Genomic DNA, 22,558 nt, shown 5'->3' on the forward strand with positions numbered 1-22,558 from the left:
TCACATAGTTAAAGACTAACTAGAAAGCTTTTCTTATGTTAAGGTTGAGTCCAAGGTTTTCAGTTTTTCCTGCAGCTTGTGGTAAACATAATAAAAAATCTGACAGCTTTTGGATATTACAGGTGCTTTACCCTGTAGCGCAGGGGCGGACAATTATTTTGGGTAAAGGGCCACTTACTGAGTTTTGGCAAGCCATCGAGGGCTGCACGATAGGCAGCCAGGGACAGATAAATATTAATTTTTTTAATTTTTAGGGGCCCCACAGGCCAGATAGAATGCCTTGGTGGGCCACATCTGGCCCCCAGGCTGCATTTTGCCCACCCCTGCTGTAGCGGGATATGCAGTCAAGCTGATATACTAGGCTTGCAGTAGGTGAAAGAAGAGGGCCTGGTTTCCAAATAAGCCATTTATTTGTAATTGGGCCTTCACACATGCTGTTGCTTTTAGCTGCCCCTTCTTGCGCAGCTCTTAATTATGTGAGTCCTGAGCTTTTAATCTTAGGATGTCAGGTAATTTCAGGGGCTGATAAAGCTTCTCTGTTTCTTAGAGAAGCTGCCTTAGAAGGCAGAGTTTATGTAATGTTTGACATGCAGTGAAAGTGTTGAGCTAGGAGTGCAGAATGTTTCTGGCTGCTGGATACAGTGCAGGTCTGGACTTCTGAAAGGTCCTTTCTTACACTGCTATATGAGAGGCTCCTTCCTTTGATCTCTGCAAGAGGCAGGCAAAATACAGCCTGACGGCCGGATCCAGCCCACCAAGTGATTCCATCTGGCCTGCAGTGGCTCCTTTTGGCTGCTGCTGTGTGCTGGCACCCTGGCCCATCTGCCCTGCACCCACTGCCAATGGTGCCAGATGGAGTGGGTAGGCAGGCAAGTGGGGTTTCCATGGAGACTGGCCCAGGACCCTCATTGGCAGGGCACGCTTGGCCAGGCAAATGGGCTAGGGCCTCAGGCAGGTGGGCAGCAATGTCTAGGAGCGGGGCAGATGGGAGAGGCCAGGGCTAGGATCACAGGTACCTGTCAAAGGAGGGATGTGCAGGGAGCAGATTGCAGCTCTGCCCTGGGCCTGGACTCAGCCCCATGCTGTTTCTACCTAGCGCCACCCACCTGTGCCTCCTGGGTGCCACTGCCTGCCTACCCATGGCCCCCTCCCACCTGTCCAGCTGAGCATTCTCTACCCACAGGGGTCCCAGGCTGGTTTTCATGGTGACCCTGCCCACTCCATCCTGTGACCCCAGCAGCCAGTGGGTGTGGGGTAGATGGACCTGAAGCTGGTTAGGATCAATTGGCATCTCTTCAGTCTCTGCTGTGCCAGTGATGTAAACAGCTGTGATGGAGGGTCAAGGTCAGGCAGAATGCCTTGTGGCTACTTTTTTACTACTCCCTCAGGTCCAGAATCGGAGGGGGGGAAAGGGGCTGAAAGTAGTGAATTACTGGGCTACATGCCTTGAAAGTCACTGCAGTTAAAGCTGGAGAGCCAGGGAGAATGAGGCTCTCCACCTACAGAAAGGGTGATCTTGACCCTTATACTATTCGTGAAGGAGTGAAATAGGAGTTGGAAGGTAGGGTTTGTGTGTAGCACTTTTTTATTCTAATGCCTAAACCAGTGTCATTTTTCTCTGGAGGCCCTTTTTTGTCCCCATATCTTTTATGTAAAACTGGTATTTGAAGTCCATGTTCTCAGTTGTGTTTCAGGACAATGAGTAGGCAGTTCTTGATAAAGTGGATCATTTGGAGTGAGAATAAGGGATAGTGGAAACGGGGGGGAATGAAGAATACAAATCAGTTATCTGACTGCCTCTTATTAACTGCTGGCCTGCTTCTTAGAGCTGTCTGTATGCTCAAGGTTTGTCCACAGTAAGGTTCAGCATCTAAAGAACTGGGGCAGATCCTAACAATTTAACATGGATGTTGAACATTTACTTTTATCAGACTAAATGGGTAGTGTGGTTTGAATGTAAGTTAGTTACATTCCCTACAGAACTGGGTTCTGTATCCATAGTCTTCCAGTGGTGTATCTGTCGTCTTCTTTCAGTACTTGCTGGACCTGGCTAGGAAAGGAGGGCCTGATCTGACCCTTAAGAAGAAGCATCCAGCACCTGCACATGGCCCAGAAGAACGGGATAGACGGACACATCGGCGCTACTTAAAGGTTTTGAGGGAGATAAAGGAGGAATGTGGAGACGCTACTTTATCCTCTGATGAAGAAGGTAATGTTCATTTTGTTCTAGGACTAGTGTAACAGATTGGGCTGTGGGCATGCTAGAACATTTTGTGCAAATAGTTGAAAACTTTCCTTAGAGACCAAACCAAGAAAGAGTGCCTTTCTGGGTTTCTCTTGGCATTTAACTTCCTTGAATCAAAGTGTCTGTTATAAGACCCTTCTGATAACCTGCTCTTAGGGGCAGAGTGAATGGTTCAAAGAAGTCACAAAAATAAAAACAGAGTTTTCCACTGGTAGGTTATCATAGTCTTCAGGTATTTATATCACAAAGATTATCACCTGAACTTCCACATAAAATTGACAGTTTCTGTGAGCATAGGTAGAGAAGCTTGCAGAAGCTGATCCTCATGCACTTGTGTTGAGATGTAATTAATCACATTTCTTGTTTTTCAGAGAAATGAGTCATGTTCTTTTGGCTTAGTTCTGTCTAGTTCCGGGGAACAGAGTGAAATGGGGTTGAATTTAACTTTTTTTCTTCTATCAGATCTGAGTTCCTGGCTTCCAAATTCCCCAGCCCGTTGCCCAAGTCCAGCAGTTCCACTCAGAATGACCCCCACGTTATCAACGCAAGACATGAAAACATCAGGTGAGAACTGAGCTAGGATGTGCGGCTGCCTGCAGCAACTCCTGCAGGTGTAGGTTCATTGTAGACCTTCTAAAGAGTCAAGCATTGTCAGTCATGGTTACCCATGACAGTACAACATAGATTCTCACCTATACCAGCTGGGGAAACATGGAAAGCATGGGGTGGGTGGCACACAGATAAGCAGCAGGTTGTCTTGAATCTGCCGAGTTCTCCAAATTTTCCTCCAGCCTATGCCCAATATTTATGAATGATCTCTGATTGGTTTTATTTAAATTTCTTTGTTTCACTGAAACTTTTGGAACAGGACAAAGCCAGATGTTTTGTGGACTTAGAAGGTGTCAGTTAGGATTTATATTCTTGGGAAAGACAGAGGGAAGGTTTCTTATCACCTTTCCTTCCTCATTGTGGAGTGCTGCTCAGCACTGGTCTGGTTCTTCTTTACCTTAGTTTATGGTCTTCTCTGACAAGGTTTTTTTTGTTTTTACAAATTATCTAAGCATTTTAACTAAAATATATCTATTATAGCAGAATAACAATATATTTGGTTACATCAATCACTAGTGTTAATATTTTAAGATAAAGCTCTGATATTGTATATATGGATTATTTAATGTATGGTCTTCCCTTATCTCCTTTCAGGCCTTGTGCTCTTTTGTGTTTGGCCTCCTTTATTTTGCTGACCAAGCTTTTGTCACATCTGCAAAGGTTCACACTAGCGTCACACAGAAACAGGCTTTTGGGGCCTGCTGCTTGGCAACATTTCTGCAGCTTGGCCTAGGCCCCTTGAAAATGGCCAAGGCTGGCAACCCCTACACGTGCAACCAAGTAAAGTTAGATGGCTCATAGAAGAAAGTGTTGTATTCAGTGTTCCCTACTTGATCTGGTGTGGGTCACAACTCGAATCTTGAAGCTTTTGAGGAAAGTTGAGCTCTTGCAGGCTGAAGATTATGGAAGATGCGGATGGATAAAAAAAGCTTTTTTAGTTTACTGTAATAATGGACTGACAAGGAATGCTAGTAATAGCCTTTGAATTTTTCATCACAGATAAAATAGAACTCGGGGAGAGTGACCTGAAGATGATGTTGAAGAAGCATCATGAGAAACGGAAACGTCATCCTGTAAGACCCTCGGGAGCTTAGGGATGGGGATTTACCTGTGTTGTGTTTAGACCGCCTGTCAGCTGGCAGCTTCGGCTGGCAGAGTGACTGTCGTTTTTTATGGCCCATGTTTTAACCTTTATCGTGCCCTACAGTTGACGGCAAATGGGATGGTTACTTCTTGTCTCTTTTGGTTCTTGCATAAATCTTCTGGAACTCAGTAGTCTTATGTTATGAAAAAACTAAATGCTGATTTTAGACTTCCAGAGTTAAGTTTTTTCCATAGTTTATCTGCAGTAAATTGAGTTTTGGAGGAAAATCATAGATAGATTTTAGGAATGTCAGGCTCTGACTTCTGTAGCACCTTCTGTATCTTAGCACTGCTTTTTATCTCCTATGTCTGCTTATTTTTCCCTATTTCCTTTTTAGGACCACCCTGATCTAATGACAGGAGACCTGACTCTTGATGACATCATGACCCGTGTGAATGCTGGCAGGAAGGGTTCCCTGGCAGGTGCGTGTTTTAGGTATAGTATTGTTGTGGGAAATGTGCCCCTGGGGCTGTTTGTAGCTGTAGTTCTCTAGGGAAAAAGAGAATGGTTGTCTGTCACCTTATATCACAACTGAAGAAGCTGCAAGAGTAAGCACTTTAAAACTTGAGCAAAAATCAATGTAACTATTGATCTGGGTCTGAAATAATTTTCTTCTTGGAAATAATCTTAAGTTAACAAATATCTGGGAGGCTAGGGAATTACTGTAATGTAATGTAGGTGCCATATACCATCCCTTTGTAAAAGGCTGAAGGTCAAAGCAGTATGAGTCTAAGTAAATATGTCAGCCAATCCAATCTGGGATAGCATCTATTTTTAAATATCCCATTCTCTGACCAAAAAGTCTTTTTCTAGTCAACTGCAATAAATTAAGGAAGAAACAGGATATTCCATGGGATCCTTACTAATCAGAGGATCACATAAACCACTGAGTTCATTGCCAAGTCTTAAAAACCTCCAAGATGGAGAGTCCACAACCTCTCTGGGTAACCTGTTCCAGTGTTGTACTATCCTCCTCCTGAGAGCTTTTTGTAATATCTAACCTAACTTTCCCGTGTTGTAACTTGGGAGCATTGCTCTTTGTTCTGTCATCTGCCACCACTGAGGACAATAAGTTCTAGCTCCATTGTCTTTGGAACCACCGTTCAGGGAGCTGGAGACTGCTAGTAATTCCCCTCTGTCTTCTCTTCTCCAGACTTAATAAGACCAGTTCTCTTGGCCCCATCCCCTTAACCATTTTTGTTGCCCTCTTGTGGACTCCCTCCAATTTGTCCCCATCCTTTCTGTAGTGGGGCCAAAAATGGGCACAGTACCCCAGATGTTGCCTCACGAGTGCTGAATAGAAAGGAAGAATCACTTTCCTAGATCTGTTGGCAACACTCCTACTAATGCAGCCCAGCATGCCATTAGCCTTCTTGGCAACAAGGGCACACTTAGCTCTTATTGAGGATATTGTCCCCTGTAATCCCCTGGTCCTTTTCTATGGAGCTGCTGCTTAGCCAGTTGGTTCCCAGCCTGTACTGGTGCATGGGATTGCTCCTTCCTAAGTGTAGGACTTTGCATTTATGCTTATTGACTTTTGTTCTTTTATCTAAAGCCTTGTTTGACCTTGCAACTCTCAAGAAGAAGGTGAAAGAAAAAGAAGAAAAGAAGAAAAAGAAGCTGAAGGTGATTAAATCTGAGGTGGAAGATTTGGCTGACTCCCTTAGCAATGCTGAGGGAATCCCACCAATATCTCAGGACCTGTCCCCTCCCCCTCTGCCATCTGTTAAAGAAGAGTAAGTGGTTCCAAGGAAGGTTCTGTGTGTGTTACAGACACAGAAATGGGTGAGGGTCTTGCACTCGCTATTAACTTCATTAAGGTTCTTTTAAAGTCACCACTTGTCCAGGCTGTGGTACATTACATGCATAAGAGCAACTGGAGATGATGTATAATCAGTCCTTTTTTAAGCCATTCTGTTTAAAGAGAGCTGTCAATGGAAAGGAAAACCCTCTGATCTCTTTTCAAAAATAATTCTTCATGATTTTTTTGCAACATTGTGAATGAAGATCAGACATTGAAACCCATGGTGGTCAAGTTCATCAAATTCCTGATACTATACACCTGAAACATGAGGAACCCACTTGATAAATTGAGCTAGTAGTATTTTTAATTAATCTACTCGCAAAGCTGCTAAAATGAGAGGTGGTATTGTGGGTCACTAAATTTGGTGAGGTATATTGGCATAGCCCTGTACACTTCTCAAGATAGTAATGGCTACAGGTACTGCAGCTCAGGTTTGAGGTACTTTGGCAAGGCTATGGAATATGTTGCTTCTAACCAGCATTTAGCCACTCTCAGCTCATTTAACCACAACTGGGGAAGTCAGAGCTGTGTCCTATTATGACCTTATGTCCCTGTCCAGGTGTGGATGGTATTTAGGTAATACCCTGGAGGTTGCTTGCCTCTGTTTTGTGAAGGATGGTGCGGGAAGACTGCTGTAATTATATAGTGTTGATTCTCATTTGTGGCTGTTTAACTTATATTGGTTGTGTTCCCTTACTTTCAGACCTCTTGAAGACATCAAGCCATGCCTTGGAGTAAATGAAATCTCTTCTAGCTTTTTTTCTCTCCTTCTGGAGATCCTGCTTGTAGAAGGACCTTCTAGTCTGTCTGTGGTAAGAATCCACTCACTCCCTGTTCTTCTAGAAACCTTTCTAGGCGTAGCAAATTTGGAGTTTACCAGTCAGGAAGTGGAATTCTCTGCTAGTTATGAGTATCAGTGATTCCATTACCAGAGTGGTTCCCTAGAATCGTGTGTATAAGTCTTATTAAGTGAATACTCGCATAAGTTTGTAATGGTTTGTAATCTCAGGCAAGTTGAGCATGCTATTCAAAAGAAATGTTGAGCCATTTAACTCTAGATCTTCTTTCGCACCCTTCTTTCTGTCAATCTCTTATCAATAAGCTTGTTTTTTCCACATGTTAAGACTAATCTTGATGTTAAAGCTTCCCCTTTGCAGCTTTTGCTGTCTAAAATATGTTCTTCCTATGTGTGTCTCTGCAAAACTCTGCTGTTCATATTTTTCTGCTTCCCTGTGATTTCTACCTCTGCCATTTATTATTTATTATAGTAAAACCTTTTACAGCTTGCTTGAAAGATGCTGTGAATTCACTTCTTTTATTTACAGCTTGAGGATAAAGTCTTGGATTGGCAATCATCCCCAGCCAGTACCTTAAATAGCTGGTTCTCCTTTGCCCCTAACTGGTCAGAGCTGGTTTTACCTGCCCTGCAATATTTGACAGGTGACAGTAGAGGTAAGACCTCTTGTTTAAAATACTAGTTTTGTTTTGTGCTGCAATTCTACACTGGTCTGTATTTGAATCCTAGTCAGCAATTAATTCACCATAGTACTGAAGGTACTGAGTCATTGTTAATACTGCTTGCACCTCTGTGAGGGTGTTGCAACATTGGGATTGTTTGGGGGGTTTTTTTAGCATTGCACTCTACTTGCTGTATTTTTCCTGATCTCTCTCAAAATGTGTATGAATTGGAATTTGGTGAAAGGTGTCCTGTGGATAGCCAGGAAGACTGCAGTCCCCTGATTAATAAATTATCTATAGAAGAAGTACAACTTGAGTGGTGACGGTACAGGCCTATCACATCCACAGATGCAGCAAGGCCCTAACACTTGCAGTATGGGGGAAGTGCGCTCTCCATGACACACTTCAGTCCTTGGGTTCCTAGTTGTGGCTTTTAAAGGTGGGGGCAGCATTAATATATATATATATATATTTTTATAACAGTGATTGTAATATGAATACTCTGGGAACTGAACTGAAGAGTTCTAAATTCATCTTACATAGCCAAGAAGTGTCCATTGTATGGTAGCAACTTCAGGTTTCTTCCAGTCTGAACTGGATTTGAACTGACAGCATCAGTGAAGGTTCAGGATCTTGCTCCTCTGCTCTCTGGGGTTTGCAGTGCCAACCTTAAGCTGCTGATATACCCTCTAGCACCTTCAGCAATGACATATGTAGAGATGTGGTTAGCTAATCAGTTAAAGTGCCTTGTTCATCATTGCAGATCTAATTTGGCAGCTTTAAATGTAGTTTAGAATTTTCCATGTGTATCTTTGTAAAGCATTGGACATGAAAATCACATCTTTTTAATTGCAGATGTTCCTCCCAGTTTTTCTCCATTTGTTGAATTCAAGGAAAAATCCCAGCAGTGGAAATTGCTTGGTCAGTAACTTGTTCCCTGCCTTGTGTTTATAATAGTTACGGTTAGATGTTTTTTCTAGGTGTCATGTTTCAGCTACTTCAGTGTTCAGCACCTCTGTCTTTTTGTAGCCTGCAAGGTTTTTCTTGTCTTATCAGTAAGGTCAGCAGGAGAGATTTGGGTAAAGTGGGATATGACAGCTTCCTTAGTGTTGCGACCTGACTGTGCCTTCTCTTCTTCTCCAGGCTGCTAGAACATCTCATATTTGCTCTTTTTTCTATTGCCTTACTTCTAAGGAGCACTAAGTATACTGCACACACTGATGAATTAAGCTGCTCTGTGAGACAGAACAGTAAAACGGTCTCCATTTTAAAAGGAGAACTGAGACCCCCTCTACATGTGCAGGTAAGGGCACAAAGGGATCTAATGTGTAATCCCCACAATCCTGCCTCCTGCATGCCACGCGACTGTGGGATCGCACATTGGATCCTATTGTGCCTTACTGCTGGTTCAGGGAAGCCTGATCCTGGGTTCCCCCTGCATCAACAAGAAATAGGCTCCTGCACCTGGAAGCCCCCTCTGCTGATGGGCTGCCAGCTGCAGGACATCCCACATACCCCCTGGAGCTGGGATATCACAGCAGCACCCCACATGGGGTACAGCCAGAACAGAGAGTCCTGTCAGCTGTGGGACTCTTGTCGCAGCTGTGCCTGGGGCACTGCTGTGATCTCCCAACCCTGGGGGTGTGTGAGGTGCTCTGCGGCTGGGAGTTCACAGCAGATGTGGTGTCCTAGCTGCTACATAGAGCACCTCAGTGGCTGAGAGATCTGCAGCAGCTGTGTCTCCCAGCCTGGGGACCATTGCCTACATGTGCAAATTAAACCTGGATAGAAACCAGCTGTAAAGTTATTACACATTTTTGAGCAGTGACCTTACAGCTCGTTGGACCTTTTTAAGGCGCCATAGTTAGTTTGCACATGTAGCCAGTCTAAATTTATCATGTAATTAGCCAGATAATTGTGTAATAGATATAACACAGGGGACCTGAGATGCAGATTGATAAGGAGCTTGCCCAGTGAGTTAATGGTACAGCTGGCAGCAGAACCCAGGCCTCCTGCATTCTAATTCTGTTTACTTATCTGGCCATACTTCATATCTTAACCACACTGATTCTCGCTCAGATTTGAACTTGGGAAGATACTCTTCCAGATCCTTGTTTTCAGAATCATGGGAGTGGGGGTGTTACGCTCCCTTTTGCTGAGGGATTTGGGTTCTCTTGCACCATTCAACATGCCCTACTTCATTCACCATTCCTTTCCTGCTCAGACAGAAGCTACAGTTTTAATCCTTTCACAGCTGAATTACTAGCAGTACTTAGCTGCTTTGAAAAGCTGAAACTGTAACTGTTGCTGAAGATTGGACTCCATGGTCAGATTTTGTAAAGAGTTAAAATAGTCAACGGGGCTGTGAAATAAGAGAACAGTAGCTAAATTGCTAAAGAGAGAATAGCTTGATTAGTGGAACATCAAACCATTAAAAAGGAGAGAGGAGGATCATTAATACCTGTTGAGTGAAGAGCAATTAACAGGAAATAAGTAGGTTCTAATGAGCTGTGAAATCAGTTGACCCTCTCAGGGCTGCCTGAGTAGAAATGCCACTGCTGCTATTCTGGACAGAAAATCAGCTTTCCTGCTTAAGACACACACCCCAATTTTGGACAGCTAATTTTGTGGGGGATGGTGCATGTGGTATGCAAGTAAATATGGTAATTGAGGTATCTCTGCTGTGATCTAAACAATGAGGGGGGTTTTGGACACTAATGGGAGAACAAGCAGCAGGGTGCTAGTTACAAAAAAAGTGACTCCTGTTGACTCTTTCCTGTGTTCTTTTTGTACCAGGCTCTTCCCAAGATCTTGAGAAGGAATTGGCAGCACTTTTTCAACTCTGGTTGGAGACCAAAGACCAGATGTTTTTCAAGGTGAGGCAGAGAATCCCTTAGTAGAGCTGATCCCAGCTGGTTATGCACCTGTCTGACGTTTCTTTGTTTCTCAATAGGAAAATGAAGACAGTCCAGATGCCACCACACCAGTTCCCAGGGTGTAAGTATATGGTACTGAGGTAGCCAGAAACTCTGGTCCTACAGCGGTGGAGTTCAGTACTCAGGCCTGTGAGCCTAAATCACTGTATCTGCAGTAGATATTACTAAGTGCACTCCCCTCTGAAGAGCTAGTTACAAAAAAACACCACTTGGCTGGTGGCAGTTGCTTAAGTGATAATGAAAAATTCTCCCTCCCCTTTGTCAGCTTACTGCAGATAGCTGCCTCAGAGGTCTTTGAGTCTTTGCTGGCCTTACTGATGACATAAATAAGCCTTGCAGATCCAGTACAGTCTCAGGAGAGTGAGCTGGATTCTGTCCTATTTTATGCACTATCAGCATCAGTTCATTTCTAATTATGTAATCTTCACTGCTAGTGATGATATATTAGCGGTAGAAAGAACACAGCTGGGCTTTCAAATCCCAGGTGTAATTAAGTGTTCTAGCCAGATTCCTACTCTGGAAATTTACTTTCTGCTTCCCTGAGCTCCCTCTACCATTTTGATTAAATGGGAGGGGTTTGGGGGAGTTTTTTTTTTCCCCCCCTAGTGCTGGATTGATTGTTTTGTTATGGCTGTGCATTGTTAACAGAAGCTACATTCCAGTCTAGCAGTTGATGGTCCCATATTACGGATACACAGTGTGTGAAAAGATGCTCATAGAAATGTGTAAGAGCTTTCTGTATTCTGATAAATCTACCTCACAGGGAGATTCAAATATCCCCATGTTATAGAAACAAAAATCATAGTTTCATAGTTTGTAGGGTCGGAAGGGACCTGAGCAGATCATCAAGTCCAACCCCCTGCCATGGCAGGAAAGATTGTACTGGGGTCAAACGACCCCAGCAAGGTGATTGTCGAGCCTTGTCTTAAAGACCCCCAGGGTAGGGGCCAGCACCACTTCTCTTGGAAGCTGGTTCCAGATCCTAGCTGCCCTGACAGTGAAGTAGCACCTCCTGATATCTAGCCTAAATCTCCCCTCTGCCAGCTTGTGTCCATTATTTCTTGTCACTCCTAGGAGTGCTCAGGGGAACAGGGACTCCCCCAATGCCTGCTGGTCCCCCCTGACTAGTTTGTAACAGGCCACTAGATCCCCCCTCAGCCTTCTCTTGTGGAGGCTGAACAGGTTCAGGTCCCTTAGCTTTTCCTCGTAGGGCCTGCCCTGCTGCACCCTGATCAGATCGGGCTGCGGAGAGACAAAGTGACTTTTCCCAGAGTTATCCAGATGGAATAAGGGGCAGAAGCCAAGCTTCCTGACTCTCAGTACCATGCTCTAATCGTTAGTTGGCCCCCACCTTTCTCCAGAGGCAGTCTTGAGAACACTAAGTTCTGTACAGAGCATTTCATCCTTATAAAGGTAAGTTCATTCAGAATCAGTTTCTTCTCATGTAGAGATATTTGCAGAGAGGGTGTGAGGAGTTGGTCCTATATGATGTCATTTGGCTGCAGTTTGTCTGTAGTCACTCAGTGCTGATGACTGTCTTTGTTTCAGAAGGACTGACTATGTAGTCCGACCCAGCACTGGGGAGGAGAAACGTGTCTTCCAGGAGCAGGTGAGGAGAAAATACTCTTTGTTTTAACATGAATGGCCTTAAAACTGAATTTGCTTAGGGTATGGTGAATCCATAGCCTGATCTGGAACAGGAATTTTTTACTACAAATTTAAGCAAAAAAGTGTTGCTGTAACAAATACACTGCCTTTACATGGCTGCTGCAGTTACTAGCTGAATCATGCTGCACTGAGAACATAGCCTGGCAGTTTCTGCTCCAAATCCAGCAGTGTTATTCCTACCAGGTATAAAACAGCAAATCTATTCAGATAGTAATGCCAGGATTTGTATCCCCATTGGAGCTTCCAATACTTGAAGGTGACTTAGCCACGTGCACCTGAGCTAGTCTGGACTGAAGCAGCACAAAACAAGTGGTATATGCATGTGCACACAGACCTGGCAGCATTATTTGTAGCACTTGTTGGTTCCAATAAGTCTTTTTCAACTAGCAGTCCATTTAAGGATTAATGTACTGTGGAGCAGATATTCACCTCTTCTGTATGTGTGCCCACTGATAAGGGCAGGTCTGTGAAAGGCCAGGTATGGATCTGGAGATCTTTGCCAAATGACGGTACAAAGGATTGGGAGGATGTGTTTTATATGTGGACGAGAATTCTCGCTAACATCTCTTACCTGTTCAGACTACTTTGCTAAAAAGAAACTAAGCTGATGGAATTGCCCTTCCATGTCTGGCATCTCAATGATTTAAAACTTATGATAGCATCTTAATTTCTGCCATGACTAGTGTACTTTACGCTTAATCTCCTTGACCCTGATAGGGCTGCTTGCATTAGCAGGCTGAAACGCAGCAAGACTTGTTTTTCTTAAAAATAAGCCTCATGTTAACATGGTGTCCCATATGCTGAGGTTTGGGAAGTGCTCGTAGTTGGGTGCTTCAAAGAGAGGCTTGAGAAACCCTAATGCCCTTCATTGTGTAGTGCTGAATCAGAAGAAATAGCTGATATTTGTTTTAAGCCTTGAGGCATGAGAAATGGCAGTGATTTCATGCTTGCTACAGGGTAGATGTTGGTGTAAAAGTAACTGCCATGCTCATGAGGAGCTAATAAGATGTCTTCACAATGTAACTTATTCTCCACTGTTCCCCTTTTATTCCACACTTGCAGGAGCGCTACCGTTACAGCCAGCCCCACAAGGCCTTCACCTTCCGCATGCATGGCTTTGAGTCAGTTGTTGGTCCTGTGAAGGGCGTGTTTGACAAAGAGACCTCATTGAACAAAGCTCGAGAGCATTCTCTCCTGCGATCGGACAGGCCAGCATATGTCACTATCTTGTCCCTTGGTAAGGCAGTAGCACTCTTTGCAATACAACTTTTTATGATACTGTTTAATTCAAATTGCATCACAGGGGGCTTTGCATAGCTAGCTCATAATAGTAGAATGGAATTAGATGACCTAAGCAAGAAAGAAAAGATGCTTGAAATAAGGTATTAATAGGGTGATTCAGAGAGCTTGTTCCAGATGACAGAAATAGAAGAGACTGGCTTTTCAGCCTGTATTGATCTGTGAGTAAGAAGTGGGGAGGAGAGTGAAGGAGAGATGCACAAATGTGGAGCCTGGCTAGGAGAAGTACTCAAAGTATTAGAAAAACAACAAAGGTGCTTTTGAACTGTGTCCTGGTACAATGGTCCTGTGTGGAATGGTTTGGATATGTGCAGTGACATAAACGTATGACCTTCCTGCGTGAGAAGGTAGAGGTCAGGGTTGTGCATGTGTGGGACTTGGAGGTGGTTGAAAAGGAAACTGCTAGCCAAGATAAGCAAGGTGAATACGGGATTGGAGTGGGAGTAAACCTAGTATCACTCTCATAATCTAATGCTTGCTTTTAGCTCTCTTGAGTAGCATTTTGTCTGGGATTTGTGGTGGGGGTGGTGCCCATTGAAGAAAAAAGTATGAACTTTACAGATCTTCCATTAGTTTGGAAAGAGCCTATTGCAGACTAGTGATCCAGGGGGTTTAGCTCATGTCTGAGTGTGCAGTATGTTTTTCGTCACAGCATAATCCCCTTTGGAGGAGAGAGCTATCATTCTTCTGACGGAAGGCCTGTTAATGTGGTCTGCAGTGCAGGTAAAGCTAGATGAGACTCATGGCTGCCCCCTGGCTGTAACTGAGTTGAAGACAAAGGCTATCAATTTCAAATTTTTATTGTTGAAGTGATCTCTATTCATTTACTGAGGAAAATTCAGATGGGAACAAGTAGGAGAATAGAAGGTATTTTTACACTTAAATCATTGAATAAGAGGACATGATCATGTCCTAGCTTGGGGTCCTCTCCATTTGTCATAGTGGTCCTCTGTCTTTGGGTACTCTAGTTTGTGGCAGAGCTATGCAGGTGATAGAGCTCAGACTCCTGAGGTCATTTCTCTAACACCCAGGCCAGCAAGTGTTGAAGATGCTGCATATGACTAGTTCTTTATAGTCTGCTCAGTCATAAGTATTAATGGGTTCTGGGAAGGTATTTCTGGATAGAGCTTAGTCAGAGGAAGAGCCTTTGAGTTTTCCTCATAGAGCCTAATCTTTCTCTTTTCAGTGCGGGATGCAGCAGCCCGCCTTCCTAATGGAGAAGGAACACGTGCTGAAATCTGTGAACTGCTTAAAGATTCTCAGTTCCTGGCTCCTGATGTCACCAGCGCCCAAGTAAGTTAGACAAAAATGATCCATATAAAGCTCAGCATACTTACATTTCGGAAACAAGTATCTCTCCTAAAGCATGCACTGTTCAGAAAAGGCAATATTCAGTGACTCAGTAGCTTGTGGCTCGTTGATTTGGAAATGGGATCCGTGTGCCGTTTTACTGTTTTAGTACAACACTCTCGCCTTGTGCTCTGGAGGACTAAAGCACAGATAGTAGGCTATATGTGTCCGACCGAGTTAACACTGTGGTCTACAGCTTCTCATATTAAGTAGGGTGTCATTGCCTACAGAGACTCCATCTAGGTAAGGCTCCATCTGAATAGCAAGTAACATCCTATATAGTCATTTGCATTTCAAAGGCTGCACCTCCTTATTCAAAAGAAGGTTGCTAACAATTTGTAAGATTCATACTCCTCACCATTTATCAGTATGACCATTGTTGGGCCAAACTTGGGCTCTTTAAGTTATTGTGAGTTTTGACTTTTTATCCAGGTTAATACTGTGGTTAGTGGTGCTCTGGACCGGCTCCATTATGAGAAAGATCCTTGTGTGAAATACGATATTGGACGTAAACTATGGATATATCTGCACCGGGACAGGAGTGAAGAGGAGTTTGGTAGGTCCTGACCTGTTAATATTGCTGTTTTTACCTTAGTAAAAATTAAAACTTTAAAAAACTCATTTAACTTTCATTTTTCAAGCTGCTTGTTGTGGATGAAGTAACTGATAGTCAGTCTTTTTTCCCTCTTTAGTCACTTTCTGGTCCTGATGAAACTATTTCATCCACAGTTAAACTGATCTATGGAATAATATAACAAAGTGAAAGGCTTGACTATTTAGTCAGAAAAATTACGTTCCATGCACCAGAAATGTGTGTCCAGACATGCACACATGACTGATGATTGAGTATTTGATTGTTAGCGCATTTCATGCATATTTCTTACTAATAGTCTTCCTTGTTTCTGGACAGGCTACGAGGTCTTTCAGTTTGCTATATTATGAAGTTGATTTGTTACTGACATTTCTGATTATAGTGTCTCAAAATGAAGGTACAGCGATGAATGAATGGTGATGTGGCTCTGCTGCATCAGTTTCAGTCTCTGTTCAGGGATTGTAATTAATTGTTCTTGTTTACAGAGCGGATTCACCAAGCTCAGGCTGCTGCAGCAAAGGCCAAGAAAGCCCTTCAGCAGAAACCTAAACCTGCAGCCAAGACAGTAAGTTGTCTTGTTTAGGGATAGGATGATTTGGGGAATTGAGACTGGGATACAGAGTTATTGAGTCGAATTTAGCTTCTATCCCTAGTGGTACAGAATAACTGCCATCAACTGGACCTAACATTTGTATATACAGAATGAATTGGTGATTCGTAGTCCCAGGAACATGGATGCTAGTCCTCTGGAAACAAAATCACCACCATGACTGGCATTAATTGTCAGCCCTGTTGGTGGTCTCAACTGAAAGGCCATGGGAACTGAACTACACTCCCTGCCTTGGGTATGGACCTCCACAGCTCATGGTTTGTGGGGGGAGGGGGGTGACATGCCCTTCTGTTGCCTGTGCTATAGGCGTGTGGATAAATAGGAGACTTGGCTCTCCACAACTCTTGGTCCAGCATTCATTTATTGACATGAAATGAATTAAACAATTTTAAGTGACATTTTCAACTAGTGAATTAGCCAACTAGCAAGAACATAAGAATTGCTCTACTGGGTCAGACCAATGGTCCATCTACCCCAGGACCTTGTCTCTGACAGTGGCAGGCATGGCTGTTACAGAGGGAGAACAGGGAGATCTGTCCTGTTTTCAGTACCTGCCTGGCATCCACCATTATTGATTTAGAGCTGACAGAGGAAGCATCTGCAACTTTTTTGTTCCATAGCTGTTAAGAGGTGGGAGGCTTGGGTTGCATGAACTCTTTATACATCTACCACTGTTAAAATGCAGTCCCCTCAGAACAGCAGTAGAGAAACTGCCTAAAGCCCCCTGTGCCATAATGGTAGAAAACAGGATTGTCACTTCTTATTTCAGGGTCCAGCTCTGTGGGTTCATTCATATCTGTGTAGAATGTGGTGCTCCAGTTTAAGATTTCCCATGCCCAGAAGGTGACCTGGGCTGTTTTCCACAAGGATGCCCACCCTAATTATGATTCTATTGCAGAAATCTAGTAGTAAGGAGAGCTCTGTGAAAGCGCTCCCCAGCAGCACTTCAGAGCCAGGCCAGCTGAGCCTCAGTGACTCCAGCATGCCACCAACCCCCGTGACTCCTTTGACTCCCACCACACCAGCATTGCCAGCAACACCCATTTCACCCCCACCAGTTTCTGTGGTTAGCAAGAACGTGCCTAGTGTTGGACCAGAGCCAGCTAAACCCGGCCCAAGGTAACATTTCTTCTTTTACTTTTCCTCTGCCAACAAATAGCAAGTTTATTACCACATGAGCACTTGGTTTCTCTCATCTCCTTTCTGCATTAATGTAGTGACTTTCCATTTGTCCATAGCGTTCTCTTAGTGTCATCGCCTGCCATGCCGCAGCTCGGAACGCTTCTTTCCACAGCTCAAAGTGCACAGACACAAGCTGGGCCGCAGCCACCACCCCCTACCCGGGTGGTAAGCCATACTGCCTCCTCAGGGCTTCCACAGGTCCGTGTAGTGACTGCACAGTCCAGCCTCCCACCTGCATCTCAGCAAGCCCCTGTGGTAGCACAGCAACCGCAACCTGCATCAGTGCCTCAGATCCGCGTTCCAGCTACAGCCACTCAAACCAAAGTACTGCCACAGGTGAGAGTGGTGATGTGGGGAGCATGGGCCAAATCTAGTGCCTTTCATCATGATGGATCCTGTAGCGTTAGGAGTTACAGGCTTTAAGTGCCCACTTCTAATAGACAGTTGCATCTGGAATGGAACAAATGAGCTCTGCACAGGTGCTCAGTATTTTTATCTTTCATTTATTTGGCTCCCGGAGTGTAAACAGAACTCAGTCATTGGAAAAAATCCGAAGAACCTGCTGCGTAAGACCAAGCAAATGATGGCTAGGAAAGGAAGCTGAGTAGAGGGGTCATTGGGAGAAGGAAGATGATTCCAGGAAGAAGTAGGTTTTAAGAATTGTGTGCAAGATGGCCTTAGTGAAGGCAGTTTGAGGAGGAAGCCGTGTAGTAGACAAGGAGTGAAAAAGAAAATCAGAAAATGCAGGAGGAAAAAGAGGGACAAGATTTAAGGCAGTAAGAGAGAAGCCTGTGAAGGGACTCAAATTAGAGTGTTGATATAATCAGAACGACTTGCCAGGAAGGTGAGGTTTGTTCTGGCTGGAAATTGCAGAAGTGAAAGGTGGGGAAGCCAGATGAAGGGTAATTACAAAAAACAGTGATAGGTGAGGTTTTGGGGACCAGGAAGGTTCCTCTTGCGACACTTATATAATGCACTAGGACCCTGATTACTAGGTGTCTTTGGGCACCACAGCAATACAGATAATTGCAAAGTTGTGAAGTCACAAAGTGACTGATACCAGCAACAGAAACCGGGCAAAGGATGCATGTCCTTAATAACAGCAGTGCTCATATTCTGGCCCAGTTCTGACTCACAGCCATGTTATCTGGTCCATCAGCCTCCCCAGGAGTCTGGATATTTGGCAGTGAGGGAGCAGTGGCAGTGCTAATTGCCATTCCCTTGCTGCCAAATTTCTAGACCTGTGGGATGTCCTGCAAGCTAGGTGATGTGGCCTGGCATGCAGTGGGGCTAGAGCCTGAGGTCATGCCACAGCCAAATCAAGCACATAAGGTTGAGTTGGTAGGCAGACTGGCCCTGCACGCCTCATCTGGCCTACCGGGCCAGAAGATTGAGCTCTCTGCTTTATAGTAAGGAGGAAGAAATAACAGGGTGGAGGTAAAAGGGGAGATAGCAGATTGTAGAGTTGTCTGAAGATAGTGTTTCAAGAGGAAAGACGGTTTGATTTGGGGAACTGAGGAAAAGTCAGAGGCAGCAGGAAAGTTAGAATGGGGGAACAGCTAATACTGTTTATGTGGATTACCAACATTTTGGTCTTGTACACTTGGCAGTATAGATCTCTGCAGTACAGATTTGTGGATAGACTGGGGTGTTTCAAAACCTTGAAGAAGAGAGTATCAGATAAGGACTCGGAGATAGGAGAGGTGCATAGATTGGATCGGGTTGAAAGTTCCAGTTAACCTGGGCCATGTAGGATCAAGCAGAATAAAGGTGTGATGGAGCCAAGTACCTTACCTGTGAACATGTCTCTTGCCTTCACATTAGGCTGTTATGACCCTACCAGTGAAAGCTCAAACCAGCCCAGTGCAGGTGCAGCGACCAGGAGCTTCTGTGCCAGGACAGACGGGCATCACTGTGACAGGCCTCTCTGCAGCACCCAGTCCCACAGTAAAGCCGGTAACCAGCTCTCCTGGCAGCTCTGCACCAAGCTCCTCCTCTACCACCACGGTCATCCAGAATATAGCTGGCCAGAACATCATCAAGCAGGTGAGAAGTGCATGGTAGTGCAGAGAAGTGCTCTCTGTAAGGTATCTGTTTCCTGTTTATTGTGGCCTGGCAAAGGGCTGGGGTACCCAGATGTGAACAGCTAGCACAAGATGCATTGAGTTCCTTGCTGTTTGAGTTTATTGCCCACACAAATTCAGGCAGTTTATGGCTTGCCATAGTTGGGTGCCATTTGCAAATGTCAGTGCCTCATTTGCAACGCAGTTGGGCACATTTACAAGTAAGATTAGTTTGTATGGAATGTGCAGGCACCACATGGAAATTCTGATCCTTTGATTCACAAGCCCAGAATGTGGGCTGTTCTCTCCCTCAACTCAGTTGCAAGGAGACTGGCTCCAACCATCTGTGTCTCTTGTGGTGGTGGAAAGGGCCATCTAATGAGTGAGTTGTCAAAACCTTTTCCAGCATCGCATCAGGCTCTAGCATCTTGTTGGAACATTGATCCAATTCTGAGAGGAAGAAAGAAGAACACCATCTGCTGAAAGACAACATTTTTTTGCGTTTGGGTGTTTTGGGGCATTTGCTAGTTTGATATAATTATGGTACTTTGTTTTTTAGGTGGCTATTACGGGGCAGCTAGGCATGAAGACCCAGGCTGGAAGTGGCATCCCACTCACAGCTACTAACTTTCGGATCCAAGGCAAGGATGTGCTGCGCCTGCCTCCCTCCTCCATCACCACCGATGCCAAAGGACAGACTGTGCTGCGTATCACTCCAGACATGATGGCTACTCTTGCCAAGTCCCAAGTCACTACAGTCAAACTGACTCAGGATCTCTTCACAGCTGCTACTGGAACCAGTGCTACTGGGAAGGGCATCTCTGCAACTTTGCATGTGACATCCAATCCTGTGCAGTCTGCTGACACCCCAGCTAAGACTAGTCCAGCCAGTTCAGCTTCTCCCAGCCCAGCTGGCAGCACAGTGGTTAAAGTAACTCCTGATTTAAAGACTGCAGAGTCAACAAGCTCAGCTTTCAGACTGATGCCAGCTCTGGGCATGACTGTGGCAGATCAGAAGGGCAAAGCTATTACCACAGCAGCATCCACTGAGGCAAAGCCAGCTGCCACCATACGAATTGTGCAGGGGTTAGGGGTTATGCCACCCAAACCTGGGCAGACCATAACTGTAGCCACTCATGCCAAGCCCTCTTCTTCCACAGTAAGCATGCCTGGCACAGTTCACACCTCAGCAGTCTCTTTGCCAACTATGAGTGCCACAGTATCAAAAGCAGTTGCTGTGGCCTCTGGAACAGCTGGCACTCCCATAACCATTGGAACAGGGGCCTCTGCTGTGAGGCAGGTGCCGGTGAGCACCACAGTGGTATCCACATCCCAGGCAGTAAGTTAATTGAGCTTTGGTTCTTTTGTTTGTTTGTTTGTTTTTGTGGGGGGGGGTTTGGGGGGGGGGAGCTCCAGCCATTCTGAAGGTAGCAGGGGGGCAGCCCAGCCACAACTCAGCCTCACAAGGGAAGGGGGCATGGCATGGCCTGGCCCTGCAGAGGGCAATGGGGCATGGCTTGATCCCTGCATGGGGGAGGGTTTCATAGTTATTAGGGGCTGGAAGGGATCTTACAGATCGAGTCCAGCCCCCCTGCGCTTGGACAGGAAAGAGTGCTGGGCATCAAGATTCTTTTTGAAGATTGCCAGGGTGGATGACAATACCACCTCTGGGGGGAGAACCTGTTCCAAACCCTCAGCACTTGACTTGTAAAGAGGTTTTTCTTTATGTTAAAGAAGTTTGTGACCTGGCCTCAACTGGCCCTGTGAGGGAGGAGGAAAGGGGGGCATGGTTTGGCTTGTGGGAGGGGGTGGGGAAAGGGGCATGGCCCAGCCCCAACTTGTCCCTGTGCAGTGGGCAGGGAGAGGGGAGGAACAGGATGTGGCCCTGATTCAGATTTTGGGGGGAAAGAAGGGCATGACCCAGCCTCATAAGGAGAAGGGGGCACAGCTTGGCTGCACAAGGGGAAAGGGGGACTCTGCAAATATGACCCAAAGTTTTTGGCAGGATCACTGTAACCTCCAAAGCACTGCTGGTGAAGTCTTTTCTTCTTTTAAGCTTGTTTCACCGATAGCACTATAGCAGTGGCTAAAATTCCTGCATCTTGCAGTTCAGTGTTTTTGACCCAAAATAAGAATCTCTTGAACACTTATTTCTGTGTATGGAGAAGTTCTTGTTGCCTGCATGACAAGGCAGTTTAGTAAAATGAATACTGTAATTTTCAAGTGTTATGCACAGCCTTCGTAACCTAAAACTATATCTTGGAAGTTAGATTAGTGGCCTGTTTCTAGTTTTAGATTTGCATGCTTTGAAATATGGGAGCTAAAATTAAGTAACCATCCTTCCCTGAGAAGTACTGCTATAAGAAGGAGAAAGTGATGTAGGGTGGATGGGGGAGTGAAATTTTAATGAGCCAGAAATGGTACAAAAACTTTATCAGCAAATGTAATAATTGTCATTGGTTGCAGAACTGGGTATAGAAATAAGCAAATGTGATGCTTGTGCATTGTCAAGCTTGTTCCCTGCATAACAAGCTCTCCACTGCTACTAAAATAATTGAATATGCTTCTGTTTTCCCTAGGGTAAACTGCCAGCCCGAATCACAGTGCCACTATCGGTGATCAGCCAGCCAGTGAAAGGCAAGAGTGTGGTGACTGCTCCCATCATCAAGGGCAACCTTGGAGCCAAGTGAGTATTGTACAGAGAATGGAGAAACCTGCATGGCTTCCAGTGAGCAATGCTTCTTGCATTAAGTGATCTGGAGAGGGGCAGTAGAGGATCAGGTTCACGTGTCTGTCTTATATGATCAGAAAAGGACCCTTGTTCAGCACACTAGTCTGATAACTTATCTAATACCATTCATAATCGCACCTTGTTTGCGCTGAGAAACTACTGCAGAAGTCGCTGTTTCAATGCGTGTTCAGTAACGTTCTAGTAATAGGCCATTGGTCCTACTAGTGTTGCTGTAGTTAACACCTTCAGACAGAGATTTCTACATGGTGGATTGCAGTTTGCATGCACTAGGATGACATCTAAGCAATCCATGCCTGTGCAGCCTTCCTAGAGATGTGCTGTGGTGGATGACCATGACTGCCACCAGTGTTGCAGTCACATGACTACGTGCAGTTTTTACGGCTGGAGTACATGGTCAATTTTTACATAACCTAGTCACTCAGTATCAGACCTTGCAGTCAAATGGGGAAAAATATTCGTACTAAACTAGCACCTAATGTACTAGCTAAGTACAGGTTAGTTATATCACTATATGCACTTAAAATCTCTTTTGCACAATAACCTGAGTTCAGTAGAAGCTCTGAGCAATACTTTAGTGTCACAGTATTTATAAATACCATGTAATGAGGCCATATCAGAATCTCTTGGACCCAGGCCGCTGGTCCCAGTCGGGAGATCAGGGCAAGTCATCCCCTGAACAAGTGCTACTTGCAGCAAGCCCAGAGTTGCTGAACTCTGGTCCCAGCTGGGCCGAGTGAAGCAGTTCGGGCAGCCAATCCCCTGAAGCTCCAGGCAGCAAACTACCCACTGCAGCCATAAAAGCTAGTCCCAGCCTGCAGTATCCTTGTCCCAGCAAAGGTGAAAGTT

General features: G+C 44.8%; 1 protein-coding gene across 3 annotated transcripts in view; it reads left to right on the top strand.

The window, feature by feature from the left end:
- NFRKB (nuclear factor related to kappaB binding protein) overlaps positions 1–22,558 on the top strand; it is a 32,410-nt gene that overhangs the window by 5,261 nt on the left and 4,591 nt on the right. For 2 of the 3 annotated variants that reach the window (XM_090027342.1, XM_090027343.1), the window contains 20 exons: positions 2,035–2,209; positions 2,708–2,809; positions 3,854–3,927; positions 4,336–4,420; positions 5,554–5,734; positions 6,506–6,614; positions 7,128–7,254; positions 8,116–8,181; positions 10,057–10,136; positions 10,214–10,257; positions 11,745–11,805; positions 12,927–13,101; positions 14,350–14,456; positions 14,946–15,069; positions 15,591–15,670; positions 16,614–16,834; positions 16,954–17,233; positions 18,722–18,943; positions 19,520–20,299; positions 21,540–21,646. In XM_090027342.1, the coding sequence (XP_089883468.1) occupies positions 2,035–2,209; positions 2,708–2,809; positions 3,854–3,927; positions 4,336–4,420; positions 5,554–5,734; positions 6,506–6,614; positions 7,128–7,254; positions 8,116–8,181; positions 10,057–10,136; positions 10,214–10,257; positions 11,745–11,805; positions 12,927–13,101; positions 14,350–14,456; positions 14,946–15,069; positions 15,591–15,670; positions 16,614–16,834; positions 16,954–17,233; positions 18,722–18,943; positions 19,520–20,299; positions 21,540–21,646 (3,200 nt within the window). The remainder of the gene's footprint in view (positions 1–2,034; positions 2,210–2,707; positions 2,810–3,853; positions 3,928–4,335; positions 4,421–5,553; positions 5,735–6,505; positions 6,615–7,127; positions 7,255–8,115; positions 8,182–10,056; positions 10,137–10,213; positions 10,258–11,744; positions 11,806–12,926; positions 13,102–14,349; positions 14,457–14,945; positions 15,070–15,590; positions 15,671–16,613; positions 16,835–16,953; positions 17,234–18,721; positions 18,944–19,519; positions 20,300–21,539; positions 21,647–22,558) is intronic. The other variant, XM_090027344.1, reaches the window with a different exon arrangement.

Source organism: Crocodylus siamensis, chromosome 14, assembly GCF_052110815.1.
Source record: "Crocodylus siamensis isolate JL-2025a chromosome 14, ASM5211081v1, whole genome shotgun sequence".
Taxonomy (NCBI): Eukaryota; Metazoa; Chordata; order Crocodylia; family Crocodylidae; genus Crocodylus; species Crocodylus siamensis.